The sequence below is a fragment of the Sceloporus occidentalis genome, unplaced genomic scaffold (genome assembly GCF_023333645.1).
Source record: "Sceloporus occidentalis isolate IW3139 unplaced genomic scaffold, rSceOcc1.0.p SCAF_21, whole genome shotgun sequence".
Lineage (NCBI taxonomy): Eukaryota > Metazoa > Chordata > Lepidosauria > Squamata > Phrynosomatidae > Sceloporus > Sceloporus occidentalis.
The window spans coordinates 1,483,160-1,508,484 of NW_028317001.1; the positions used below are offsets into that span (position 1 = coordinate 1,483,160).

The window sequence follows — 25,325 nt, forward strand, 5'->3', positions numbered from 1 at the left end:
TCAACAGGGGCATTGTATGGTCTCTGTAATCTGCCCCTGTTAACATCCTGGCAGCGGCTCTTTGAACCAGTTGAATTTTCCGAACACTTTTCAAAGGCAGCCCCATGTAGAGCCCATTACAGTAGTCCAAACTGGATGTAACCAAGGCATGTACCACCGTAGCCAGATCTGGCTTCTCAAGGAACAGGCGCAGTTGGCGCACAAGTTTTAAATGTGCGAAAGCACTTCTGGTCACAGCAGAGACCTGGGCCTCCAGGTTCAAAGCTGAGTCCAAGATTACCCCCAAACTGTGAACCTGTGTCTTCAGGGGGAGTGTGACCCCATCTAACACACACTGGATCCCTATTCCCTGATCTGCCTTCCGACTGACAAGGAGCACCTCTGTCTTGTCTGGATTAAGTTTCAACTTGTTTGCCCTCATCCAGTCCATTACTGAAGACAGACACTGGTTTAGGACCAGGACAGCCTCTTTGGATTGAGGTGGGAAGGAGTAGTAGAGTTGAGTGTCATATTGATGACACTGCACCCAAAAACTCCGGAAAAGCTCTCCCAGCGGTTTCATGTATATGTTAAACAGCATAGGGGACAACACAGACCCCTGAGGGACCCCACAGGTCAATGGCCAGGGGGTCGAACAGGAGTCCCCCAGCACCACCTTCTGAGTTCACCCCTCCAGAAAGGAACGGAGCCACGGTAGAACAGTACCTCCAAGCCCCATCCCAGAGAGGCAGTCTAGAAGGATGCCATAATCGATGGTATCAAAAGCTGCTGAGAGGTCCAGGAGAATAATAATAATAAATAAATAATAATAAATAATAAAATATTTATTTGTATCCCACTTTTCATAGATCAAAGCAGCAACAGGGACACACTCCCTCTGTCCAGTTCCCTGATAGATCATCCACCAAGGCGATCAAGGCTGTCTCTGTTCCATAGCCAGGTCTGAAACCAGACTGAAATGGATCTATATAATCCGTTTCGTCCAGAAACCCTTGGAGTTAGGAAGCCACCACACGTTCCAGAACCTTGCCCCGAAATGGTACATTAGACACTGGCCGATAGTTTTTCATTATTGTGAGATCCAAGGATGGCTTTTTTAACAGAGGTCTCACAACACCCTCCTTTAGGCAGGATGGAATTCTGCCTTGTTGTAGGGAGGCATTTATTACCTCCTTTACCCACTCAGCCAGTCCCCCTCTGGCCTGTTTAATAAGCCAAGAAGGACAAGGGTCCAAGACACGTGTGGTGGCTCTTACCTTTCCAAGGGTTCTGTCCACATCATCAGGCTGCACAAGTTGAAAAGGTATCCATTAACACTGGACCGGCAGGAGCCAAGGTTACATCCACTGACACTGTATTAGCTGTAGTATCCAATTCGGAGCGGATCTGAGCGACTTTATCTGCAAAATGTTGAGCAAATTCTTCACAGAGAGTCTTTGAGTGGTCTGCATTTTCTACTTGAGGGTGAGTGTGTAAAAGGCCTCTGACCACTAGGAACAGCTCTGCTGGCCGACTCCTTGCAGATGCAATGCTGGTAGCAAAAAATGATTTCATTGCTGCCCGCATTGCCACAGAGTAAGCTTTCAAATAGGCTCTAGCTCGTATTTGATCACATTCACTCCGCGTCTTCCACCAATGTTGCTCTAGTCTCTGTCTCATTCACTTCATCAACATCAAACCCCTAGAGAACCAGGGGGCTGGTTTGGCTCCACTCCGTGAGAGGGGACACTCAGGAGCGATTGTATCCACCGCTCTGGCCATTTCCCCATTCCAAAGGTTGGCCAGGGCTTCAACAGAATCGCCTGCCAAGGTGACAGGAGACTCCCCAAGAGCCCTCAGGAATCCATCTGGATCCATCAGCCTCCTGGGGCGGACCATCCTAGTCGGCCCCCCACCCCTGCAGAGGTTCTGAGTCCCAGTGAGTCTAAATCTGACCAGATCATGATCTGTCCATGACAGTGCAACTGTGGAGAGTTCTTTCACACCAAGATCATCATCATCCCACCCAGTACAGAACACAAGGTCCAGAGTGTGTCCAGCAGCATGAGTAGGTTCAGATACCACTTGGGAGAGACCCATGGTTGTCATGGAGGCCATGAAGTCCTGAGCCACTCCTGAAAGGGCAGCCTCAGCATGGATGTTGAAGTCCCCCAGTACTAATGGACGTGGGGATTCCAACACCAACCCCAAGACCATCCTGGTTAGCTCAGGAAGGGAGACTGTTTTGCAGCGGGGTGGGCGGTACACCCACAGAATCCCTATTCTGTCCTGCCACCGCCTTTAAATAAACACACTCAGACTCTGTAGACTGTGCCCCATCTGGTCAGGGGGATGGAATCACGATAGACCACTGCAACTCCACCTCCTGCCCCCCAGGCCTCGCCTGCTGTTGCCCAGAGGAACCCGGTGGGCAAAGCTGAGAGAGATTAACTCCTCCAGCCTCATCCAACCAGGTTTTGGTTATACATGCCAGGTCATGTAATAATACGTAGCATAATAATATTTAATATAATTTTATGTATATTGTATAATATTATATTTCGTTTAATTTTATATTTATATATATATATATATATATATATATATATATATATATATATAATATTAAACAAAATATAATATTATACAATATACATAAAATGCAAGAATTATATTAGGAATAATAATATTATATAATATAAAGTGTATTATTTATTATTATGCATAATAATACACTATATATTATATAATATTATTATTGCTAATATAATTATTATATAATATAATATAATATTAGATAATATATAATATATACAATGTAAATATATAATATATATTATATAATAATATTATATAGACAGCTGGGAAGGTGATTGACCATTTTGGGTCCTGGGGGTCTCCCAAAATGGTGGAGGCCCCTTTGGCCACCTTTGACCCTCTGGACAATGTCCCCTTCTGACCACCAAGTGACCGGAACACCTGCCGGTCAGTCCTCCTCTCCTGATTGGCCGACAGGACCAGGCTCTTTGTTCCTGCAGCCAACCGTCATCCAGGCAGACATCCTGGAGCAGGTCAGAGGTCCATCAGGCACAGCAGTCATCTTTGTCTGGAGCGGCCTAAACATGGTGCTGGAGCTGTACCTGGACCTCCTCTCCCAGCCCTGCAGAGCGGTCTTCATCTTCGCCAAGAAGAACAATATCCCTTTCATCATCAGGAGCATGGAGATGCTCAAAGGTGGGGGTCCTCCACCGGGGTCCTCCGGGGGCCATCTTTGGCTCCTGAGGTGCTTACACTCCAGTTCCAACCATTTGCTTGGTCTTAATTATTTGCTTATTAATTAACCAATATATATATAACCAGGCCAGCTCTTCAGCGAGGAGTTCAACAAGGTCAACATCCTGAGGAAAGTCCCGGTTTTGAAAGACGGAGACTTCGTCCTGGAAGAGAGGTGATATTATTATTGTTATCATTATTAAGACTTTCCCCATTTGAATGAACTACAAATAAAAACAAAAGTTTAATTAAGAGGCTAATAAACATCCCCGTCACCATGTAATCTTCCTCCTCATTTTGCTCAAAGTTCAATGTTTTGCTCAATGAATTCCCCAAAATTGTGAGATGATCTTACAGTTTTTATTATTATTATTATTATTATTATTATTATTATTATTATTATTCAGATTTATCCCACTCAAATAAAGTGCAAATAAAAACAAAGTTTAATTACGATGCTACTAAACGTCCCCGTCATCATGTAATCCTCCTCCTCGTTTTCCTCAAGTTCAGACTTTGGCTTGAGGAATATACTAAAAATGGCGTCTCTTTCCTCTGCATCCGCAGCACAGCCATCCTCCTCTACTTGACACGCAAGTACAACACGCCCAGCCATTGGTATCCGCCGGACATGAAGAAACGGGCGCGAGTCGACGAGTTCCTGGCCTGGCAGCACACCAACATCCGGCCGTGCGCCGCCAAGATCCTCTGGCTCCGGGTGAGCGACACCCCAGTCCTCCCACCAACTCCCAGTTGGTTGTTATCGACAGAATCAAAATGATGGCACAAAGCGACGCCCTCAAAAAATGCTGCTCCTCCACTTCACCCTCTCAAAATGGCATCCAGGAAGGAACTTCTTCTGCTCTTCCCTTCCAAAATGGAGGCAACGTTTCCCCAATATTCCACTAAAAGATGGCAATGAATTACCCTCCCTTTTTCGTCAATGGGGAGCAACGCTATACAGCCGCCATTTTGAGAAAGACCGTAGACTAAAAAACTATGGTGTGTGTGTATAACAGATTGCAAAATTCGCAAGGAAAACATATTTTTACAATATATATATATATATATTACACACACAAACATACACACACATATATATTTAAAAAACAGATTGCAACGAACCCCGGTCCAACAAACAAACAAACAAATAAACAAATAGAAATGTTAATTTTTTAGGAAATGATTTTTAATTTATTTTTTATTATTTATATTTAAATTTAATTTTATTTCTCATGTTTTTAATTGTGCTGCTTTTAATACTGCCAAGTCCCAGTCCTGGGGAAAGAGCAGCGTACAAATAAATATAATAAATAAATAAGAATGGCTTAATTTCTTTTAAAAATTGACTTCTCATTAATTAATTTATTATTTATACATTATTTCATTTCATTTTTCATGTGTTTCACCATACTGCTTTTAATCCTCTCCCTCCCAGTCCTGGCCAAAGAGCGCAGTACAAATAAATATAATTAATAAATAAATAAATAAATATGAGTAAATTATTTAAAGTAATTAATTATTTATTGTTAAATTTAATTTAATTTTTCATACTTTTAATCGTTCTGCTTTTAATGCTGTCAACTCCCGTCCTGGGAAAAGAATGGCTTACAAATAAATATAATTGAATAAATAAATAAGAATGAGTTAATTATTTAAAATTTTTCTATTTATTTATTTATTTATTTATTTATTTATTTATTATTTTTTACATTTTGATTTATTTTTATGTTTTTATCGTATTGCTTTTAAGGCTACAGAACAAGTTATTTAAAATTAATTTACTATTTATTTTTCTATTTAATTTTATTATTTCATTATTTTTTTCAATTGTACTCCTTTTAATGCAGAGAAGGCCCAGTCCTGCAAAAGAGTGGGATACAAATTAATATAAGAAATACAAATAAATAAATAAATACGAATGAGTTAATTTTTTAAAATTGACTTTTAATTTATATATTGTTCAAAATGGCAGGTGGTGATCCCTCTGTTCCTGGGGCAGCAGATCCCTTCGGAGAAGGTCCAGGATGCCTTGGAGGAGCTGAACATCTCCCTCCAGAAGCTGGACGAGAAGTTCCTCCAGGACCGGCCCTTCATCATCGGCAGTGAGATCTCCCTGGCCGACCTGGTTGCCATTACGGAGCTCATGCAGGTCGGCACTCGCACTCGGGACAAGCTTCCCGAACAAACAAAATGGCCGCCCTGCCTAACGCACGCTTTTTCCTTTTCCACAGCCAATGGGTGCTGGTTGGGATGTCTTTGACGGCCGCCCCAAACTCCTCGAATGGCGCAAGCGTGTGGAGATGGCGCTGGGGAAGGAGCTCTTCATGGAGGCCCATGCGCGCATCCTTAATGCGCAGGAGCTCAAGAACATCACCATCGACCCACCGCTCAAGGCCCAGATGAAGCCCGTCCTCCTCAAGATGCTCAAGTGAACAAAATGGCCGACAGCAGCGGACTCCATCTCTGCCTCAAAACGTCGCTGAGCAGAACCTGCAAATAAAACAGTCAACCAAATTAAAACTGGTCCAAGTCCTATGTTCGAGAGTCAACCTACATTTGACCCAATCCTAAAATAGATAGATAGATAGATAGATAGATAGATAGATAGATAGATAGATAGATAGATAGAATATGACTGTGATGGCCGACGAAAGGAAACAGGACAGTCCCCCCCCAAAAAAGTGTCTTTCCATTATGTAAAAATAAATAAAGAAGTATATTGAATACATATTAAATAAATATAAACAAATAAGAACACAAACGAATGGGAATATAGACAGAAGTGGGGCATAAATACAAACAAATGAATACAAATATATGGATTAAATATTAAATAAATATAAAAAAATGGGAATACAAATGGATGGAAATAGAGATAAAAGGGTTTGATTGTACAAAAGTGAGGCATAAATATAAACATTTATATATAATATTTATTCAATATATATATAATACATAGAGTCCTAGAGAGGGAAGGGACCCCCAAGGGCCTTCCAGTCCATCCCCTTCTTCTGCCATGAATGAATACATAGGGCCCTAGTGAGGGAAGGCATCCCCAAGGGCCATCCAGTCCATCCCCTTCTTCTGCCCTGAAGGAATACATAGGGTCCTAGAGAGGGAAGGGACCCCAAAGGCCATCCAGTCCAGCCCCTTTTTTGGCCCTGAAGGAATACATAGGGTCCTAGAGACGGAAGGGACCCCCAAGGGCCATCCAGTCCAGCCCCTTATTCTGCCCTAAAGGAATACATAGGGTCCTAGAGAGGGAAGGGACCCCCAAGGGCCATCCAGTCCATCCCCTTCTTCTGCCCTGCAGGAATACTTAGGGTCCTAGAAATGGAAGGGACCCCCAAGGGCCATCCAGTCCAGCCTCTTCTTCTGCCCTGAAGGAATACATAGAGTCCTAGAGAGGGAAGGGACCCCCAAGGGCCATCCAGTCCATCCCCTTCTTCTGCTATGAAGGAATACATAGGGTCCTAGAGAGGGAAGGGACCACCAAGGGCCATCCAGTCCATCCCCTTCTTCTGCCATGAAGGAATACATAGGGTCCTAGAGAGGGGAGGGACCCCGAAGGGTCATCCAGTCCATCCCCTTCTTCTGCTATGAAGGAATACATAGGGTCCTAGAGAGGGAAGGGACCCTCGAGGGCCACCCAGTCCATTCCCTTCTTCTGCCATGAAAGAATACATAGGGTCCTAGAGAGGGAAGGTACCCCCAAGGGCCATCCAGTCCAGCCCCTTCTTCTGCCCAGAATGAATACATAGGGTCCTAGAGAGGGAAGAGACCCCCAAGGGCCATCCAGTCCATCCCCTTCTTCTGCCCTGAAGGAATACATAGGGTCCTAGAGAGGGAAGGGACCCCCAAGGGCCATCCAGTCCATCCCCTTCTTCTGCCCTGAAGGAATACATAGGGTCCTAGAGAGGGAAGGGACCCCCAAAGGGCCATCCAGTCCATCCCCTCCTTCTGCCATGAAGGAATACATAAAATCCGAGAGATGCAAGGGACCCCCAAGGGCCATCCAGTGCAGCCCCTTCTTCTGCCCTGCACTCATGCATAGAGTCCTAGAGAGGGAAGGTACCCCCAAGGGCCATCCAGTCCATCCCCTTCTTCTGCCCGGAAGGAATATATAAGAGACCTAGAGATGGAAGGGACCGCCAAAGAGCCTTCCAGTCCAGCCCCTTCTTCTGCCCTGCAGTCATACATAGAGTCCTAGAGAGGGAAGGGACCTCCAAGGGCCTTCCAGTCCATCCGCTTCTTCTGCCCTGAAGGAATACATAGGGTCCTAGAGAGAGAAGGGACCCCCAAGGGCCATCCAGTCCAGCCCCTTCTTCTGCCATGAAGGAATACATAGGGTCCTAGAGAGAGAAGGGACCCCCAAGGGCCATCCAGTCCAGCCCCTTTTTCTGCCATGAAGGAATACATAGAGTCCTAGAGAGGGAAGGGACCCCCAAGGGCCATCCAGTCCATCCCCTTCTTCTGCTATGAAGGAATACATAGGGTCCTAGAGAGGGAAGGGACCACCAAGGGCCATCCAGTCCATCCCCTTCTTCTGCCATGAAGGAATACATAGGGTCCTAGAGAGGGGAGGGACCCCGAAGGGTCATCCAGTCCATCCCCTTCTTCTGCTATGAAGGAATACATAGGGTCCTAGAGAGGGAAGGGACCCCCAAGGGTCATCCAGTCCATCCCCTTCTTCTGCCATGAAAGAATACATAGGGTCCTAGAGAGGGAAGGTACCCCCAAGGGCCATCCAGTCCAGCCCCTTCTTCTGCCCAGAATGAATACATAGGGTCCTAGAGAGGGAAGAGACCCCCAAGGGCCATCCAGTCCATCCCCTTCTTCTGCCCTGAAGGAATACATAGGGTCCTAGAGAGGGAAGGGACCCCCAAGGGCCATCCAGTCCATCCCCTTCTTCTGCCCTGAAGGAATACATAGGGTCCTAGAGAGGGAAGGGACCCCCAAAGGGCCATCCAGTCCATCCCCTCCTTCTGCCATGAAGGAATACATAAAATCCGAGAGATGCAAGGGACCCCCAAGGGCCATCCAGTGCAGCCCCTTCTTCTGCCCTGCACTCATGCATAGAGTCCTAGAGAGGGAAGGTACCCCCAAGGGCCATCCAGTCCATCCCCTTCTTCTGCCCGGAAGGAATATATAAGAGACCTAGAGATGGAAGGGACCGCCAAAGAGCCTTCCAGTCCAGCCCCTTCTTCTGCCCTGCAGTCATACATAGAGTCCTAGAGAGGGAAGGGACCTCCAAGGGCCTTCCAGTCCATCCGCTTCTTCTGCCCTGAAGGAATACATAGGGTCCTAGAGAGAGAAAGGACCCCCAAGGGCCATCCAGTCCAGCCCCTTCTTCTGCCATGAAGGAATACATAGGGTCCTAGAGAGAGAAGGGACCCCCAAGGGCCATCCAGTCCAGCCCCTTTTTCTGCCATGAAGGAATACATAGGATCCTAGAGGGGGAGGGACCCCCAAGGGCCATCCAGTCCATCCTCTTCTTCTGCCCTGGAGGAATACATAGGATCCTAGAGGGGGGAGGGACCCCCAAGGGCCATCCAGTCCATCCTCTTCTTCTGCCCTGGAGGAATACATAGGATCCTAGAGGGGGGAGGGACCCCCAAAGGCCTTCCAGTCCAGCCTCTTCTTCTGCCCTGAAGGAATACATAGGATCCTAGAGGGGGAGGGACCCCCAAGGGCCATCCAGTCCATCCTCTTCTTCTGCCCTGGAGGAATACATAGAATCCTAGAGAGGGAAGGGACCTCCAAGGGCCTTCCAGTCCATCCGCTTCTTCTGCCCTGAAGGAATACATAGGGTCCTAGAGAGAGAAGGGACCCCCAAGGGCCATCCAGTCCAGCCCCTTCTTCTGCCATGAAGGAATACATAGGGTCCTAGAGAGAGAAGGGACCCCCAAGGGCCATCCAGTCCAGCCCCTTTTTCTGCCATGAAGGAATACATAGGATCCTAGAGGGGGAGGGACCCCCAAGGGCCATCCAGTCCAGCCTCTTCTTCTGCCCTGAAAGAATACATAGGATCCTAGAGGGGGGACGGACCCCCAAGGGCCATCCAGTCCATCCTCTTCTTCTGCCCTGGAGGAATACATAGGATCCTAGAGGGGGGAGGGACCCCCAAAGGCCTTCCAGTCAAGCCTCTTCTTCTGCCCTGAAGGAATACATAGGATCCTAGACGGGGGAGGGACCCCCAAGGGCCATCCAATCCATCCTCTTCTTCTGCCCTGAAGGAATACATAGAGTCCTACAGATGGAAGGTATCCCCAAAGGCCATCCAGTCCATCCCTTTCTTCTGCCTTCAAGGAATACATAGGGTCCAAGAGAGGGAAGGGACCCCAAGGGCCATCCAGTCCATCCCCTTCTTCTGCCCAGAAGAAACACATAGGGTCCTAGAGAGGGAAGGGACCCCCGAGGGTCACCCAGTCCAGCCTCTTCTTCTGCCCTTTAGGAATACATAGGGTCCTAGAGAGGGAAGGGACAACCAAGGGCCATCCAGTCCATCCCCTTCTTCTGCCCTGAAGGAATACATAGGGTCCTAGAGAGGGAAGGGACCCTCGAGGGCCACCCAGTCCATTCCCTTCTTCTGCCTGGAGGAATACATAGAGTCCTAGAGAGGGAAGGGACCCGCAAGGGCCATCCAGTCCAGCCCCTTCTTCTGCCCTGCAGTCATACATAGATTCCTAGACAGGGAAGGGACCCCCAAGGGCCATCCAGTCCATCCCCTTCTTCTGCCCGGAAGGAATATATAAGAGACCTAGAGATGGAAGGGACCCCCAAAGAGCCTTCCAGTCCAACCCCTTCTTCTGCCCTGCAGTCATACATAGAGTCCTAGAGAGGGAAGGGACCCCCAAGGGCCATTCAGTCCATCCTCTTCTTCTGCCCTGCAGGAATACATAGAATCCTAGAGAGGGAAGGGACCTCCAAGGGCCTTCCAGTCCATCCACTTTGTCTGCCCTGAAGGAATACATAGGGTCCTAGAGAGGGAAAGGACCCCCGAGGGCCACCCAGTCCATCCCCTTCTTCTGCCCTGGAGGAATACATTGGGACCTAGAGACGGAAGCGACCCCCAAGGGCCATCCAGTCCAGCCCCTTCTTCTGCCCTGAAGGAATACATAGGGTACTAGAGATGGAAGGGACCCACAAGGGCCATCCAGTCCATCCTCTTCTTCTGCCCTGAAGGAATACATAGGGTCCTAGAGAGGGAAGGGATCCCCAAGGGCCTTCCAGTCCATCCCCTTCTTCTGCCCTTCAGGAATACATAGAGTACTAGAGATAGAAGGGACACCCAAAGGCCATCCCGTCCAGCCTCTTCTTCTGCCCAGAAAGAATACATAGGGTCCTAGTGATGGAAGGTATCCCCAAAGGCCATCCAGTCCATCCCTTTCTTCTGCCCTGAAGGAATACTTAGGGTCCTAGAGAGGGAAGGGACCCCAACGGCCATCCAGTCCATCCCCTTCTTCTCCCCTGAAGGAATACATAGAGTCCTAGAGAGGGAAGGGACCCCCAAGGGCCATCCAGTCCGTCCCCTTCTTCTGCTATGAAGGAATACATAGGGTCCTAGAGAGGGAAGGGACCACCAAGGGCCATCCAGTCCATCCCCTTCTTCTGCCATGAAGGAATACATAGGGTCCTAGAGAGGGGAGGGACCCCGAAGGGTCATCCAGTCCATCCCCTTCTTCTGCTATGAAGGAATACATAGGGTCCTAGAGAGGGAAGGGACGCCCAAGGGCCATCCAGTCCATCCCCTTCTTCTGCCATGAAAGAATACATAGGGTCCTAGAGAGGGAAGGTACCCCCAAGGGCCATCCAGTCCAGCCCCTTCTTCTGCCCAGAATGAATACATAGGGTCCTAGAGAGGGAAGAGACCCCCAAGGGCCATCCAGTCCATCCCCTTCTTTTGCCCTGAAGGAATACATAGGGTCCTAGAGAGGGAAGGGACCCCCAAGGGCCATCCAGTCCATCCCCTTCTTCTGTCCTGAAGGAATACATAGGGTCCTAGAGAGGGAAGGGACCCCCAAAGGGCCATCCAGTCCATCCCCTCCTTCTGCCATGAAGGAATACATAAAGTCCGAGAGATGCAAGGGACCCCCAAGGGCCATCCAGTCCAGCCCCTTCTTCTGCCCTGCAGTCATACATAGAGTCCTAGAGAGGGAAGGGACCCCCAAGGGCCATCCAGTCCATCCTCTTCTTCTGCTCTGCAGGAATACATAGAATCCTAGAGAGGGAAGGGACCTCCAAGGGCCTTCCAGTCCATCCGCTTCTTCTGCTCTGAAGGAATACATAGGGTCCTAGAGAGAGAAGGGACCCCCAAGGGCCATCCAGTCCAGCCCCTTCTTCTGCCATGAAGGAATACATAGGATCCTAGAGGGGGGAGGGACCCCCAAGGGCCATCCAGTCCAGCCTCTTCTTCTGCCCTGAAGGAATACATAGGATCCTAGAGTGGGGAGGGACCCCCAAGGGCCATCCAGTCCATCCTCTTCTTCTGCCCTGGAGGAATACATAGGATCCTAGAGGGGGGAGAGACCCCCAAAGGCCTTCCAGTCCAGCCTCTTCTTCTGCCCTGAAGGAATACATAGGATCCTAGACGGGGGAGGGACCCCCAAGGGCCATCCAATCCATCCTCTTCTTCTGCCCTGAAGGAATACATAGAGTCCTACAGATGGAAGGTATCCCCAAAGGCCATCCAGTCCATCCCTTTCTTCTGCCCTGAAGGAATACATAGGGTCCAAGAGAGGGAAGGGACCCCAAGGGCCATCCAGTCCATCCCCTTCTTCTGCCCAGAAGAAACACATAGGGTCCTAGAGAGGGAAGGGACCCCCGAGGGTCACCCAGTCCAGCCTCTTCTTCTGCCCTGTAGGAATACATAGGGTCCTAGAGAGGGAAGGGACAACCAAGGGCCATCCAGTCCATCCCCTTCTTCTGCCCTGAAGGAATACATAGGGTCCTAGAGAGGGAAGGGACCCTCGAGGGCCACCCAGTCCATTCCCTTCTTCTGCCTGGAGGAATACATAGAGTCCTAGAGAGGGAAGGGACCCCCAAGGGCCATCCAGTACAGCCCCTTCTTCTGCCCTGCAGTCATACATAGATTCCTAGACAGGGAAGGGACCCCCAAGGGCCATCCAGTCCATCCCCTTCTTCTGCCCGGAAGGAATATATAAGAGACCTAGAGATGGAAGGGACCCCCAAAGAGCCTTCCAGTCCAGCCCCTTCTTCTGCCCTGCAGTCATACATAGAGTCCTAGAGAGGGAAGGGACCCCCAAGGGCCATCCAGTCCATCCTCTTCTTCTGCTCTGCAGGAATACATAGAATCCTAGAGAGGGAAGGGACCTCCAAGGGCCTTCCAGTCCATCCGCTTCTTCTGCCCTGAAGGAATACATAGGGTCCTAGAGAGAGAAGGGACCCCCAAGGGCCATCCAGTCCAGCCCCTTCTTCTGCCATGAAGGAATACATAGGATCCTAGAGTGGGGAGGGACCCCCAAGGGCCATCCAGTCCATCCTCTTCTTCTGCCCTGGAGGAATACATAGGATCCTAGAGGGGGGAGGGACCCCCAAAGGCCTTCCAGTCCAGCCTCTTCTTCTGCCCTGAAGGAATACATAGGATCCTAGACGGGGGAGGGACCCCCAAGGGCCATCCAATCCATCCTCTTCTTCTGCCCTGAAGGAATACATAGAGTCCTACAGATGGAAGGTATCCCCAAAGGCCATCCAGTCCATCCCTTTCTTCTGCCCTGAAGGAATACATAGGGTCCAAGAGAGGGAAGGGACCCCAAGGGCCATCCAGTCCATCCCCTTCTTCTGCCCAGAAGAAACACATAGGGTCCTAGAGAGGGAAGGGACCCCCGAGGGTCACCCAGTCCAGCCTCTTCTTCTGCCCTGAAGGAATACATAGGGTCCTAGAGAGGGAAGGGACCCCCGAGGGTCACCCAGTCCAGCCTCTTCTTCTGCCCTGTAGGAATACATAGGGTCCTAGAGAGGGAAGGGACAACCAAGGGCCATCCAGTCCATCCCCTTCTTCTGCCCTGAAGGAATACATAGGGTCCTAGAGAGGGAAGGGACCCTCGAGGGCCACCCAGTCCATTCCCATCTTCTGCCTTGGAATACATAGAGTCCTAGAGAGGGAAGGGACCCCCAAGGGCCATCCAGTACAGCCCCTTCTTCTGCCCTGCAGTCATACATAGATTCCTAGACAGGGAAGGGACCCCCAAGGGCCATCCAGTCCATCCCCTTCTTCTGCCCGGAAGGAATATATAAGAGACCTAGAGATGGAAGGGACCCCCAAAGAGCCTTCCAGTCCAGCCCCTTCTTCTGCCCTGCAGTCATACATAGAGTCCTAGAGAGGGAAGGGACCCCCAAGGGCCATCCAGTCCATCCTCTTCTTCTGCCCTGCAGGAATACATAGAATCCTAGAGAGGGAAGGGACCTCCAAGGGCCTTCCAGTCCATCCGCTTTGTCTGCCCTGAAGGAATACATAGGGTCCTAGAGAGGGAAAGGACCCCCGAGGGCCACCCAGTCCATCCCCTTCTTCTGCCCTGGAGGAATACATTGGGACCTAGAGACGGAAGGGACCCCCAAGGGCCATCCAGTCCAGCCCCTTCTTCTGCCCTGAAGGAATACATAGGGTACTAGAGATGGAAGGGACCCACAAGGGCCATCCAGTCCATCCTCTTCTTCTGCCCTGAAGGAATACATAGGGTCCTAGAGAGGGAAGAGACCCCCAAGGGCCTTCCAGTCCAGCCCCTTCCTCTGCCCTGCAGTCATACATAGAGTCCTAGAGAGGGAAGGGACCCCCAAGGGCCATCCAGTCCATCCTCTTCTTCTGCCCTGCAGGAATACATAGAATCCTAGAGAGGGAAGGGACCTCCAAGGGCCTTCCAGTCCAGCTTCTTCTTATGCCCTGAAGGAATACATAGGGTCCTAGAGAGGGAAAGGACCCCCGAGGGCCACCCAGTCCATCCCCTTCTTCTGCCCTGGAGGAATACATTGGGACCTAGAGACGGAAGGGACCCCCAAGGGCCATCCAGTCCAGCCCCTTCTTCTGCCCTGAAGGAATACATAGGGTACTAGAGATGGAAGGGACCCACAAGGGCCATCCAGTCCATCCTCTTCTTCTGCCCTGAAGGAATACATAGGGTCCTAGAGAGGGAAGAGACCCACAAGGGCCTTCCAGTCCAGCCCCTTCTTCTGCCCTGAAGGAATACATAGGGTCCTAGAGAGGGAAGGGATCCCCAAGGGCCTTCCAGTCCATCCCCTTCTTCTGCCCTTCAGGAATACATAGAGTACAGTACTAGAGATAGAAGGGACACCCAAAGGCCATCCCGTCCAGCCTCTTCTTCTGCCCAGAATGAACAAGTTGGTGATTATAGTGTTTGTACACACTGGGGTTATAAATGTAAATAGGGGATGGTGAATGTTATAGGTACGAATATAGAAAAATTCGGGATAATTCTGAGGGAAAGAGGGTGCTCTCTGTGATAAACTGTCCTGGCTCATGGAACTCTACAGAGGAACGAAGGCGAGGCCTAGTCGGGGGCGGTCCTCCTGCTCGTAGGCCGCCCAATCCCCGGCCTCGCGTGAGGGGAGGTGGCCGACGAAGACGAGGGGTCTCGGACTCCGTCCCTCACAACCACCATGCCCTTCGTCGAGCTGGAGACGAGTCTCCCTCCGGAGCGCCTCCCTCAGGACCTTCCGGCCAAGCTGTGCCGGGCGGCGGCCGAGATCCTAGGAAAGCCCGAGGAGGTGCGGGAGATGAGTAGGCCGCGAGGGAGCCTCGGCCTCGCGTAGTCCACCAGGCCGCCTCACACACCCCAACCTTGGGCGGACTCATTTTTCCCCCCACCCTCCTCGACTTTATTGTATGTCTTTCATTTTGTTTTATTTTCGCAGCGCGTGTCGGTGACGGTGAAGGGCGGCGTGTCGATGGTTGTGAACGGGGCAGCTTCCCCGGGAGCCCTCCTTTCTGTCTCCTCAGTGGGAGTGCTAAGCTCGGCCGAGAAGAACCAGCTCCACAGCAGACGCCTCTTCGACCTCCTCGAGAAGGAGCTGGGGCTCGCCGGGGAACGGTGAGGACTGGAGGACGGTCGGAGGACGAAGAAACCACGGAGGACTGGAAACATGGCCGCTGAGGGGCCCACTCTGGCCTCTGGTTCATTATAAAAGAGCTCCCCTCTTCCTGGAAGATAAATGAACAAGAAAACAGCCATTATTATTAGTTATTATTTTAATAATAAATAATGACTATTTTCTTGTTCTTCTCCATCACCAAAAAGGGGGCAATTAATAATTAATATTAATTAAATTAATAATTCAGTATTAATTATTAATTTCCCGCCTGTTTGGCGACTGGCAGGACTACGATATAATATATCCTGAACCACAACCAGGTGCTCTCTGGAGATAACCCTTAATGTTCACATATATATAAATATATATATATATATATATATAGTGCTCATGATAAGGATCTACATTTCCTGTAAAAGTTTTATATCATATTAATTTTAATTATTGTTACATTATATATCTCTGAGAGGGGTCAAAATAGACAGCCTCTGGGGTCCCATATATATATATACACACACACACACACACACCCCATAATGAATGAATTAATTTTCCCTTTTCTTTCCAAAGGATCATGATCCGCTTCTATCCGATGGAGCCCTGGCAGATCGGGAAGAACGGCACTGTCTTGACTTTCCTCTGATCCAAAGCCCCCCAAAACGCGCCTAAAAACACACACTTAATCCCATAAAAATGATCTTCTCTGAGTCGCGAGTTCAAATCTTAGACTATCCTTTTCCCTTGAGTTTCCTCATGGACCAATGCACTTTTTAATTCAATTAATTTTAATTTCTTGGACTTTTGTCTCCCCAAATCCAGGCCTCATTCTACGGTCATAACACTACTACTTCATTCAGGACCAATTCAACAATAAAACACAATTCCTGATTTTAAAATTGTGGGTTTTTCCTCTTTGTTACGAACACTGAAGGCGTTTCCTCCTCCAAATGTATCATGAACACATCCCCCGGGATATACCTTTCCAAAAGACCTGCTCCCATACTGGGGATGGAGCAAGCTTGTTTTCTGCTGCTCCAGGGAATATCTTCCCAACATTCAGGCCTTCATCATCATCATCATCATCATCATTATCATGGCACCTTCGAATGACCCTATTCTCACCACATGGCCATTTCTTCATTGCATGTCATTTATTGAAGTGGAAGAGGATGGCATGGGACACAAGGGAATAAGGAGAAAGAAACACAACATGATTCTTTTTATTTCTAATTTTTTGGTTATTTGATTTTAATTTTTTTTTAAATGCATTTAATTGTTAAATATTTTATTTTCTTCTCTATTTTATTTTTTGTTTTTAATTAATTTATTTTTAGTTTTATTTTCAATAATGATAATAATAATAAAGTGATTTCTTTCTATGCCGCCTCTTGAGTTTTGGGGCTCGAGGCGGAGAACAACAAGGCAGTTTCTCGAGTCCAAAGCAGGTCTGGAGCTGAGGAAGCTGTAGAGCTGAAGGGGAGCCACAGGGGGGCGCGCGGGAGCAAGGGAGGAGAGGCGTTCTTGGCCAGTGACGTCAGAGATGGACTGCAGGATAAGAGGCCCAGGAGCAGCGTTCCTAGCGGCAGCCAGGTATAGCGCAAGGGGCTTGCAGACTGCAGGAGCAGCGGTCGCAGCCTGGATCATGAGTTCGAGCCTTGAATGGCACCTTGGCAAATCTACAGATACCAAAAAAGTCGTTTTTGCTCTTGACACATTTCGCACCCCAACAGCAAAGACTGCTTCCTACAAACTTGCAATGCCGTCAACGTTTGGGGTTCATTGGATTTCTCAATATACAATCCAGCCCCTTCTTCTGCCATGAAAGAATACATAGGGTCCTAGAGGGGGGAGGAACCCCCAAGGGCCATCCAGTCCAGCCTCTTCTTCTGCCCTGAAGGAATACATAGGGTCCTAGAGAGGGAAGGGACCCCAAGGGCCATCCAGTCCAGCCCCTTCTTCTGCCCAGAAGAAACACATAGGGTCCTAGAGGGGGGAGGGACCCCCAAAGGCCATCCAGTCCATCCTCTTCTTCTGCCCTGAAGGAATACATAGGGTCCTAGAGAGGGAAGGGACCCCAAGGGCCATCCAGTCCAGCCTCTTCTTCTGCCCTGAAGGAATACATGGGGTCCAAGAGAGGGAAGGGACCCCAAGGGCCATCCAGTCCATCCCCTTCTTCTGCCCAGCAGAAACACATAGGGTCCTAGAGGGGGGAGGGACCCCCAAAGGCCATCCAGTCCATCCTCTTCTTCTGCCCTGAAGGAATACATAGGGTCCTAGAGAGGGAAGGGACCCCAAGGGCCATCCAGTCCAGCCTCTTCTTCTGCCCTGAAGGAATACATAGGGTCCTAGAGAGGGAAGGGACCCCAAGGGCCATCCAGTCCAGCCTCTTCTTCTGCCCTGAAGGAATACATAGGGTCCTAGAGAGGGAAGGGACCCCAAGGGCCATCCAGTCCAGCCCCTTCTTCTGCCCTGGAGGAATACATAGGGTCCTAGAGAGGGAAGGGTCCCCTAAGGGCCATCCAGTCCAGCCTATTCTCCTGCCATAAAGGAATACATAGGGTTCTAGAGAGGGAAGGGACCCGAAAGGGCCATCCAGTCCAGCCCCTTATTCAGCACTGAAGGAATACATAGGGTCCTAGAGAGGGAAGGGACCCCCAAGGGCCATCCAGTCCAGCCCCTTCTTCTGCCCTGAAGGAACAATAGGGTCCCAGAGAGGGAAGGGACCCCCAAAGGCCATACAGTCCATTCCTTTCCTCTGCCCTGAAGGAATACATAGGGTTCTAGAGAGGGAAGGGACCCCAAAGGCCATCCAGTCCAGCCCCTTCTTCTGCCCTGAAGAAATACATAGGGTCCTAGAGAGGGAAGTGACCCACAAGAGCTATCAAGTCCAGCCCCTTCTTCTGTCCTGAAGGAACACATAGGGTCCTAGAGAGGGAAGGGACCCCAAAGGCCATCCAGTCCAGCCCCTTCTTCTGCCGTGAAGTAATACATAGGATCCTAGAGGGGGGAGGGACCCCCAAGGGCCATCCAGTCCAGCCCCTTCTTCTGCCCTGAAGGAACAATAGGGTCCCAGAGAGGGAAGGGACCCCCAAAGGCCATACAGTCCATTCCTTTCCTCTGCCCTGAAGGAATACATAGGGTTCTAGAGAGGGAAGGGACCCCAAAGGCCATCCAGTCCAGCCCCTTCTTCTGCCCTGAAGAAATACATAGGGTCCTAGAGAGGGAAGTGACCCACAAGAGCTATCAAGTCCAGCCCCTTCTTCTGTCCTGAAGGAACACATAGGGTCCTAGAGAGGGAAGGGACTCCCAAAGGCCATCCAGTCCATCCGCTTCTTCTGCCCTGAAGGTATACATAGGGTCCTAGAGGACCCCCAAGGACCTTCCAGTCCATCCCCTTCTTCTGCCCTTCAGGAATACATAGAGTACTAGAGATAGAAGGGACACCCAAAGGCCATCCAGTCCAGCCCCTTCTTCTGCCCTGAAGGAATACATAGGATCCTAGAGATTGAAGGACCCCCAAACGCCTTCCAGTCCAGCCCCTTCTTCTGCCCTGAAGGAATACATAGGGTCCTAGAGAGGGAAGGGACCCCCAAGGGCAATCCAGTCCAGCCCCTTCTTCTGCCCTGAAGGAATACATTGGGACCTAGAGACGGAAGCGACCCCCAAGGGCCATCCAGTCCAGCCCCTTCTTCTGCCCTGAAGGAATACATAGGGTACTAGAAATAGAAGGGACCCACAAGGGCCATCCAGTCCATCCTCTTCTTCTGCCCTGAAGGAATACATAGGGTCCTAGAGAGGGAAGGGATCCCCAAGGGCCTTCCAGTCCAGCCCCTTCTGCCCTGAAGGAATACATTCTTTTCTGCTGCTCCAGGGAATAGGGCCCAGAGCAATGGATGCAAAGTACAGCAATAGAAGGAAAGGGATCCCACTTAGAAAAGGTGACGAAGGGTCTGGAAACCATGAAGCCCTTTGAGGAAAGACTTAAGGAGCTGAGTATAGAAGAGACCATTCAGGGGTGGCAGTGAAGGGAAGGTGACATGACAGAGCCCTGTTTAAGTGTTTGAAGGGATGCCACACTGAGGAGGGAGCAAGCTTCTTTCCTGCTGCTCCAGAGAACAGGCCCAGAAACAATGGATGCAAGCTACATTTTGCATTTTTCATGCTTTCTATTGTTTTAACTTGGACTGTGGTACCTTTTGTTTCGCGCCTTGAATCTCTGTACTGGGAAGAAGGCATCATACTGATAATGATGATAAGGATAATAGACTCTCCCTGCACCACTTGGCAGTTCTCCTGAGGAGGCTGAGAGAGTGTGACTTGGCCAAGGTCTCCATAGAAAATATGTGCCAAAGGAACAATGGGAAATGTGCCTGAAAGCAGAAGTCATGAGGATAAAAGGACAGAGGAGGGAAATGGATGTGAAAGGGACCCAGGAGCCCATCTTCCCAACATTCAGGTCCTCATCATCATCATCATCATCATCATCATGGCACCTTCGAATGACCCTATTCTCACCACATGGCCATTTCTTCATTGCATGTCATTTATTGAAATGGAAGAGGATGGCATGGGACACAAGGGAATAAGGAGAAAGAAACACAACATGATTCTTTTTATTTCTAATTTTTTGGTTATTTGATTTTAATTTTTTTTTAAATGCATTTAATTGTTAAATATTTTATTTTCTTCTCTATTTTATTTTTTGTTTTTAATTAATTTATTTTTAGTTTTATTTTCAATAGTGATAATAATAATAAAGTGATTTCTTTCTATGCCGCCTCTTGAGTTTTGGGGCTCGAGGCGGAGAACAACAAGGCAGTTTCTCGAGTCCAAAGCAGGTCTGGAGCTGAGGAAGCTGTAGAGCTGAAAGGGAGCCACAGGGGGGCGCGCGGGAGCAAGGGACGAGAGGCGTTCTTGGCCAGTGACGTCAGAGATGGGCTGCAGGATAAGAGGCCCAGGAGCAGCGTTCCTAGCGGCAGCCAGGTATAGCGCAAGGGGCTTGCAGACTGCAGGAGCAGCGGTCGCAGCCTGGATCATGAGTTCGAGCCTTGAATGGCACCTTGGCAAATCTACAGATACCAAAAAAGTCGTTTTTGCTCTTGACACATTTGGCACCCCAACAGCAAAGACTGCTTCCTACAGACTTGCAATGCGGTCAACGTTTGGGGTTCATTGGATTTCTCAATATCCAGTCCAGCCCCTTCTTCTGCCCAGAAGAAACACATAGGGTCCTAGAGAGGGAAGGGACTTCCAAGGGCCATCCAGTCCAGCCCCTTCTTCTGCCCTGAAGGAATACATATGGTCCTAGAGAGGGAAGGGACCCCCAAGGGCCATCCAGTCCAGCCCCTTCTTCTGCCCTGAAGGAATACATAGGGTCCTAGAGAGGGAAGGCCCCCAAGGGCCATCCAGTCCAACCTATTCTTCTGCCCTGAAGGAATACATAGGGTCCTAGAGAGGGAAGGGACCCCCAAGGGCCATCCAGTCCAGCCTCTTCTTCTGCCCTGAAGGAATACATAGGGTCCTAGAGAGGGAAGGGACCCCAAGGGCCATCCAGTCCATCCTCTTCTTCTGCCCTGAAGGAATACATAGGGTCCTAGAGAGGGAAGGGACCCCCAAGGGCCATCCAGTCCAGCCTCCTCTTCTGCCCTGGAGGAATACATAGGGTCCTAGAGATGGAAGGTATCCCCAAAGGCCATCCAGTCCAGCCCCTTTCTTCTGCCCAGAAGAAACACATAGGGTCCTAGAGAGGGAAGGGACCTCCAAGGGCCTTCCAGTCCATCCGCTTCGTCTCCCCTGAAGGAATACATAGGGTCCTAGAGCGGGGAGGGACCCCGAAGGGCCATCCAGTCCATCCCCTTCTTCTGCTATGAAGGAATACATAGGGTCCTAGAGAGGGAAGGGACCCCAAGGGCCATCCAGTCCATCCCCTTCTTCTGCCATGAAGGAATACATAGGGTCCTAGAGCGGGGAGGGACCCCAAAGGGTCATCCAGTCCATCCCCTTCTTCTGCTATGAAGGAATACATGGGGTCCTAGAGAGGGAAGGGACCCCAAGGGCCTTCCAGTCCATCACCTTCTTCTGCCATGAAGGAATACATAGGTTCCTAGAGAGGGAAGGGACCCCCAAGGGCCATCCAGTCCATCCCCTCCTTCTGCCATGAAGGAATACATAAGGTCCTAGAGATGGAAGGGACCCCCAAGGGCCAGCCAGTCCATCCCCTTCTTCTGCCATGAAGGAATACATAGGATCCTAGAGAGGGAAGGGACCTCCAAGGGCCATCCAGTCCAGCCCCTTCTTCTGCCATGAAGGAATGCTTAGAATCCTAGAGAGGGAAGGGACCTCCAAGGGCCATCCAGTCCAGCCCCTTCTTCTGCCATGAAGGAATACATAGGATCCTAGACTAGGGAGGGACCCCCAAGGGCCATCCAGTCCAGCCCCTTTTTCTGCCATGAAGGAATACATAGAGTCCTAGAGAGGGAAGGGACCCCCAAGGGCCATCCAGTCCATCCCCTTCTTCTGCTATGAAGGAATACATAGGGTCCTAGAGAGGGAAGGGACCCCCAAGGGCCATCCAGTCCATCACCTTCTTCTGCCATGAAGGAATACATAGGTTCCTAGAGAGGGAAGGGACCCCCAAGGGCCATCCAGTCCATCCCCTTCTTCTGCCATGAAGGAATACATAGGATCCTAGAGAGGAAAGGGACCTCCAAGGGCCATCCAGTCCAGCCCCTTCTTCTGCCATGAAGGAATACATAGAATCCTAGAGAGGGAAGGGACCTCCAAGGGCCATCCAGTCCAGCCCCTTCTTCTGCCATGAAGGAATACATAGGATCCTAGAGAGGGAAGGGACCTCCAAGGGCCATCCAGTCCAGCCCCTTCTTCTGCCATGAAGGAATACATAGAATCCTAGAGAGGGAAGGGACCTCCAAGGGCCATCCAGTCCAGCCCCTTCTTCTGCCATGAAGGAATACATAGGATCCTAGACTAGGGAGGGACCCCCAAGGGCCATCCAGTCCAGCCTCTTCTTCTGCCCTGGAGGAATACATAGGATCCTAGAGGGGGGAGGGACCGCCAAGGGCCTTCCAGTCCAGCCTCTTCTTCTGCCCTGAAGGAATACATAGGATCCTAGACGGGGGAGGGACCCCCAAGGGCCATCCAATCCATCCTCTTCTTCTGCCCTGAAGGAATACATAGAGTCCTACAGATGGAAGGTATCCCCAAAGGCCATCCAGTCCATCCCTTTCTTCTGCCCTGAAGGAATACATAGGGTCCAAGAGAGGGAAGGGACCCCCGAGGGTCACCCAGTCCAGCCTCTTCTTCTGCCCTGTAGGAATACATAGGGTCCTAGAGATGGAAGGTATCCCCAAAGGCCATCCAGTCTATCCCTTTCTTCTGCCCTGAAGGAATACATAGGGTCCTAGAGAGGGAAGGGATCCCCAAGGGCCTTCCAGTCCATCCCCTTCTTCTGCCCTGCAGGAATACATAGAGTCCTAGAGATAGAAGGGAGACCCAAAGGCCATCCCGTCCAGCGTCTTCTTCTGCCCTGAAGGAATACTTAGGGTCCTAGAGAGGGAAGGGACCCCAACGGCCATCCAGTCCAGCCTCTTCTTCTCCCCTGAAGGAATACATAGGGTTCTATAGAGGAAAGGGATCCCTGATGGCCATCCAGTCCTGCCTCTTCTTCTGCCCTGAAGGAATACATAGGGTCCTAGAGAGGGAAGGGACCCCCAAGGGCCATCCAGTCCAGCCCCTTATTCTGCCCTAAAGGAATACATAGGGTCCTAGAGAGGGAAGGGACCCCCAAGGGCCATCCAGTCCATCCCCTTCTTCTGCCATGAAGGAATACATAGGGTCCTAGAGAGGGGAGGGACCCCGAAGGGCCATCCAGTCCATCCATTTTAATAAGGGAATTTCTGATACAATGTGTTTTGAAAGATTTGTTTAATTTGTCCTTCCCATAGATTAGGTAGGCATGCCAGCCATAGTTATTACCATCTCCTTCAATTTCTAGAAGATTAGGATTTTCCAACAATATCCATTCTCTAAGCCACAAAAGTCCACAGGCTTCAAAATACAATTTAAAATTTGGTAATCCTAATCCTCCTTTATTTTTCAGATCTTGCAAGTTTTTGTACTTGATTCTGGGTTTCCTACCCTTCCAAATAAATTGTGTCAGATCCTTATCCCATTCCTTAAATGGTTTGTCGGATGTAATAATAGGGAGCATTTGAAACAGGAATAGAATTCTAGGTAATACCATCATTTTTATACTGGCAATTCTTCCTGTAATTGATAAGTTTAGCTTGTTCCATTTGAGTAAGTCTTGCTTTATTTTAGCCCAAACTTTTTTATAGTTGATTTCAAATAGATTGTTTAATTTATTTGATATCTGAAGACCCAAATATTTCACTTTCTTCTCAATTTTGATGCCTGATTTATCTTCCAGTTGCGTCTGTTCTCTCTCACTCATATTCTTAATTAGAAAAGCTGATTTAGATTTATTAACTTTGCAGCCTGTCATTGCGCCAAATTTGTCCAGAGTTTCCATAACTGGTTCTATATTCCCAGTCGGTTCTTCCATAAATAAGATCAGATCGTCTGCAAAGGCTCTAGTTTTATAACTCTGGTTTTTGATTTTTGTACCTTTTATTTGGTCATTTGACTTAATTTCTTTTAATAACAGGTCCATTATTAATAAGAATAAGAGGGGAGAGAGTGGGCAGCCCTGCCTTGTACCCCTCTTTATATCAATAAATTTAGATTTTTCGCCATTTATTCTGATCTGAGCTTTTTGGTCATTATATATTTTAGTGATCCAATTAATAAATTTTGATCCAACTTGAATTTTCTTTAACACTTCTACCAGGGTATACCAATTCACCGAGTCAAAGGCTTTTTCTAAATCAATAAACAGTAATCCTAATTGTTTATCATTATGACGCTCATAATATTCCAAGATATTTAGTAAAATTCTTGAGTTGTCTCTCATAAATCTATGTGGAAGGAATCCCCTTTGGTCTTTATCAATTGTATCTTTAAGGCAAATTTTCAAACGGTTTGCTAGAATTGTGGCAAAGATTTTATAATCATTATTTAGGAGTGAGATTGGGCGATAGTTCATTGGTTCCAGATTATTTTTCCCTTCTTTTGGGAGCATGATTATCTCCGCTTCTTTCCAGGAATTTGGTATTGCCTCATCTAAAGCTTTGTTCATAATTTCTTGTAAGATGGGTCCCAGTTCAAATTTAAATGTTTTGTAGAATCTTGCCGTCAATCCATCATTTCCTGGTGATTTCCCTAACTTACTAGAATCAATTGCATCCCAAATTTCTTGTATCTGTATTGGTTGATTTAACTGTGACCTTTGGCTTTCTGTTAAAGTTCCAATACTTGATGAGGCTACATATTTTCTGATTTCTTCTCAATCTATTTGATTTTCTTTGTAGAGATTTTGATAATATTCGACGAAAACTTTTTTGATTTCTTCTTGCTGGGTAACTATTCCTTTGTCTGAGTTGATTCTATTTATGGCTTTTTTTTCTTTTTCCTTCTTCAATTTGTAAGCTAGCCATTTCCCGGTTTTATTTGCGTGTTCAAAGCACCTCTGTTTCGTTAATTTAAGTCTTTTATTTAGTTCTTCCGTTGCTTCCAATTCTAATTGTTTCTTTATCGTCTTAATTTCTCTTTGGGTTTTTTTGTCTCTCGGGAATTTCTGTAAATCCTGTTCCTTATCTTTGAGCAAATTATTAAGTTTCGTTATCTTCTGTTTTTTTTTCCCTTTGGACTCTTATGTTCCATTGTGAAAAAAAGCCCCTGATCACTGCCTTACCCGCATCCCATACTGTAGATAATTGAACTTCTTTGTCTTTGTTTTCTTTTAAGAATTGCTGGAACATTGTTTTAAATTCTCCTACAATTTTTTCATCTCTCAATAGTTCTTCATTCAGATACCAGTTCTTGATCTTGTTACAATCATTCAAATTTAAAGTTATGGGGTTGTGATC

At 48.7% G+C, this 25,325-nt stretch overlaps 2 protein-coding genes and 1 pseudogene across 2 annotated transcripts; 2 read left to right on the forward strand and 1 right to left on the reverse strand.

Moving 5' to 3' along the window:
• Nucleotides 1-833: 833 nt before the first annotated feature.
• LOC149301333 (uncharacterized) lies at nt 834-2,196 on the reverse strand (annotated as a pseudogene).
• Nucleotides 2,197-3,027: 831 nt separating this feature from the next.
• LOC149301334 (glutathione S-transferase theta-1-like) lies at nt 3,028-5,864 on the forward strand. The gene is made up of 5 exons (XM_089483962.1): nt 3,028-3,213; nt 3,340-3,427; nt 3,820-3,970; nt 5,228-5,404; nt 5,487-5,864. Exons 1-5 carry the CDS (start codon nt 3,102-3,104, stop codon nt 5,685-5,687), a joined length of 729 nt encoding a protein of 242 aa, XP_089340088.1. The 5' UTR covers nt 3,028-3,101; the 3' UTR covers nt 5,688-5,864.
• Nucleotides 5,865-14,739: 8,875 nt separating this feature from the next.
• Nucleotides 14,740-16,217, forward strand: LOC149301335 (D-dopachrome decarboxylase-like). Its single transcript, XM_089483982.1, has 3 exons — nt 14,740-14,997; nt 15,145-15,320; nt 15,892-16,217. The coding sequence occupies exons 1-3, from the start codon at nt 14,890-14,892 to the stop codon at nt 15,962-15,964; spliced, it is 357 nt and encodes a 118-aa protein (XP_089340108.1). The 5' UTR covers nt 14,740-14,889; the 3' UTR covers nt 15,965-16,217.
• The last annotated feature ends 9,108 nt before the right edge of the window (nt 16,218-25,325 follow it).

Excerpts from the sequence above, each read along its gene's own strand:
- LOC149301334 (XM_089483962.1), top strand. The coding sequence starts at position 3,102 with ATGGTGCTGGAGCTGTACCTGGACCTCCTCTCCCAGCCCTGCAGAGCG. Across the intron at positions 3,971-5,227 it reads CCAAGATCCTCTGGCTCCGG|GTGGTGATCCCTCTGTTCCT; the intron begins GTGAGCGACACC and ends TCAAAATGGCAG. Across the intron at positions 5,405-5,486 it reads CCATTACGGAGCTCATGCAG|CCAATGGGTGCTGGTTGGGA; the intron begins GTCGGCACTCGC and ends CCTTTTCCACAG.
- LOC149301335 (XM_089483982.1), top strand. The coding sequence starts at position 14,890 with ATGCCCTTCGTCGAGCTGGAGACGAGTCTCCCTCCGGAGCGCCTCCCT. Across the intron at positions 14,998-15,144 it reads TCCTAGGAAAGCCCGAGGAG|CGCGTGTCGGTGACGGTGAA; the intron begins GTGCGGGAGATG and ends TTATTTTCGCAG. Across the intron at positions 15,321-15,891 it reads CTGGGGCTCGCCGGGGAACG|GATCATGATCCGCTTCTATC; the intron begins GTGAGGACTGGA and ends TTCTTTCCAAAG.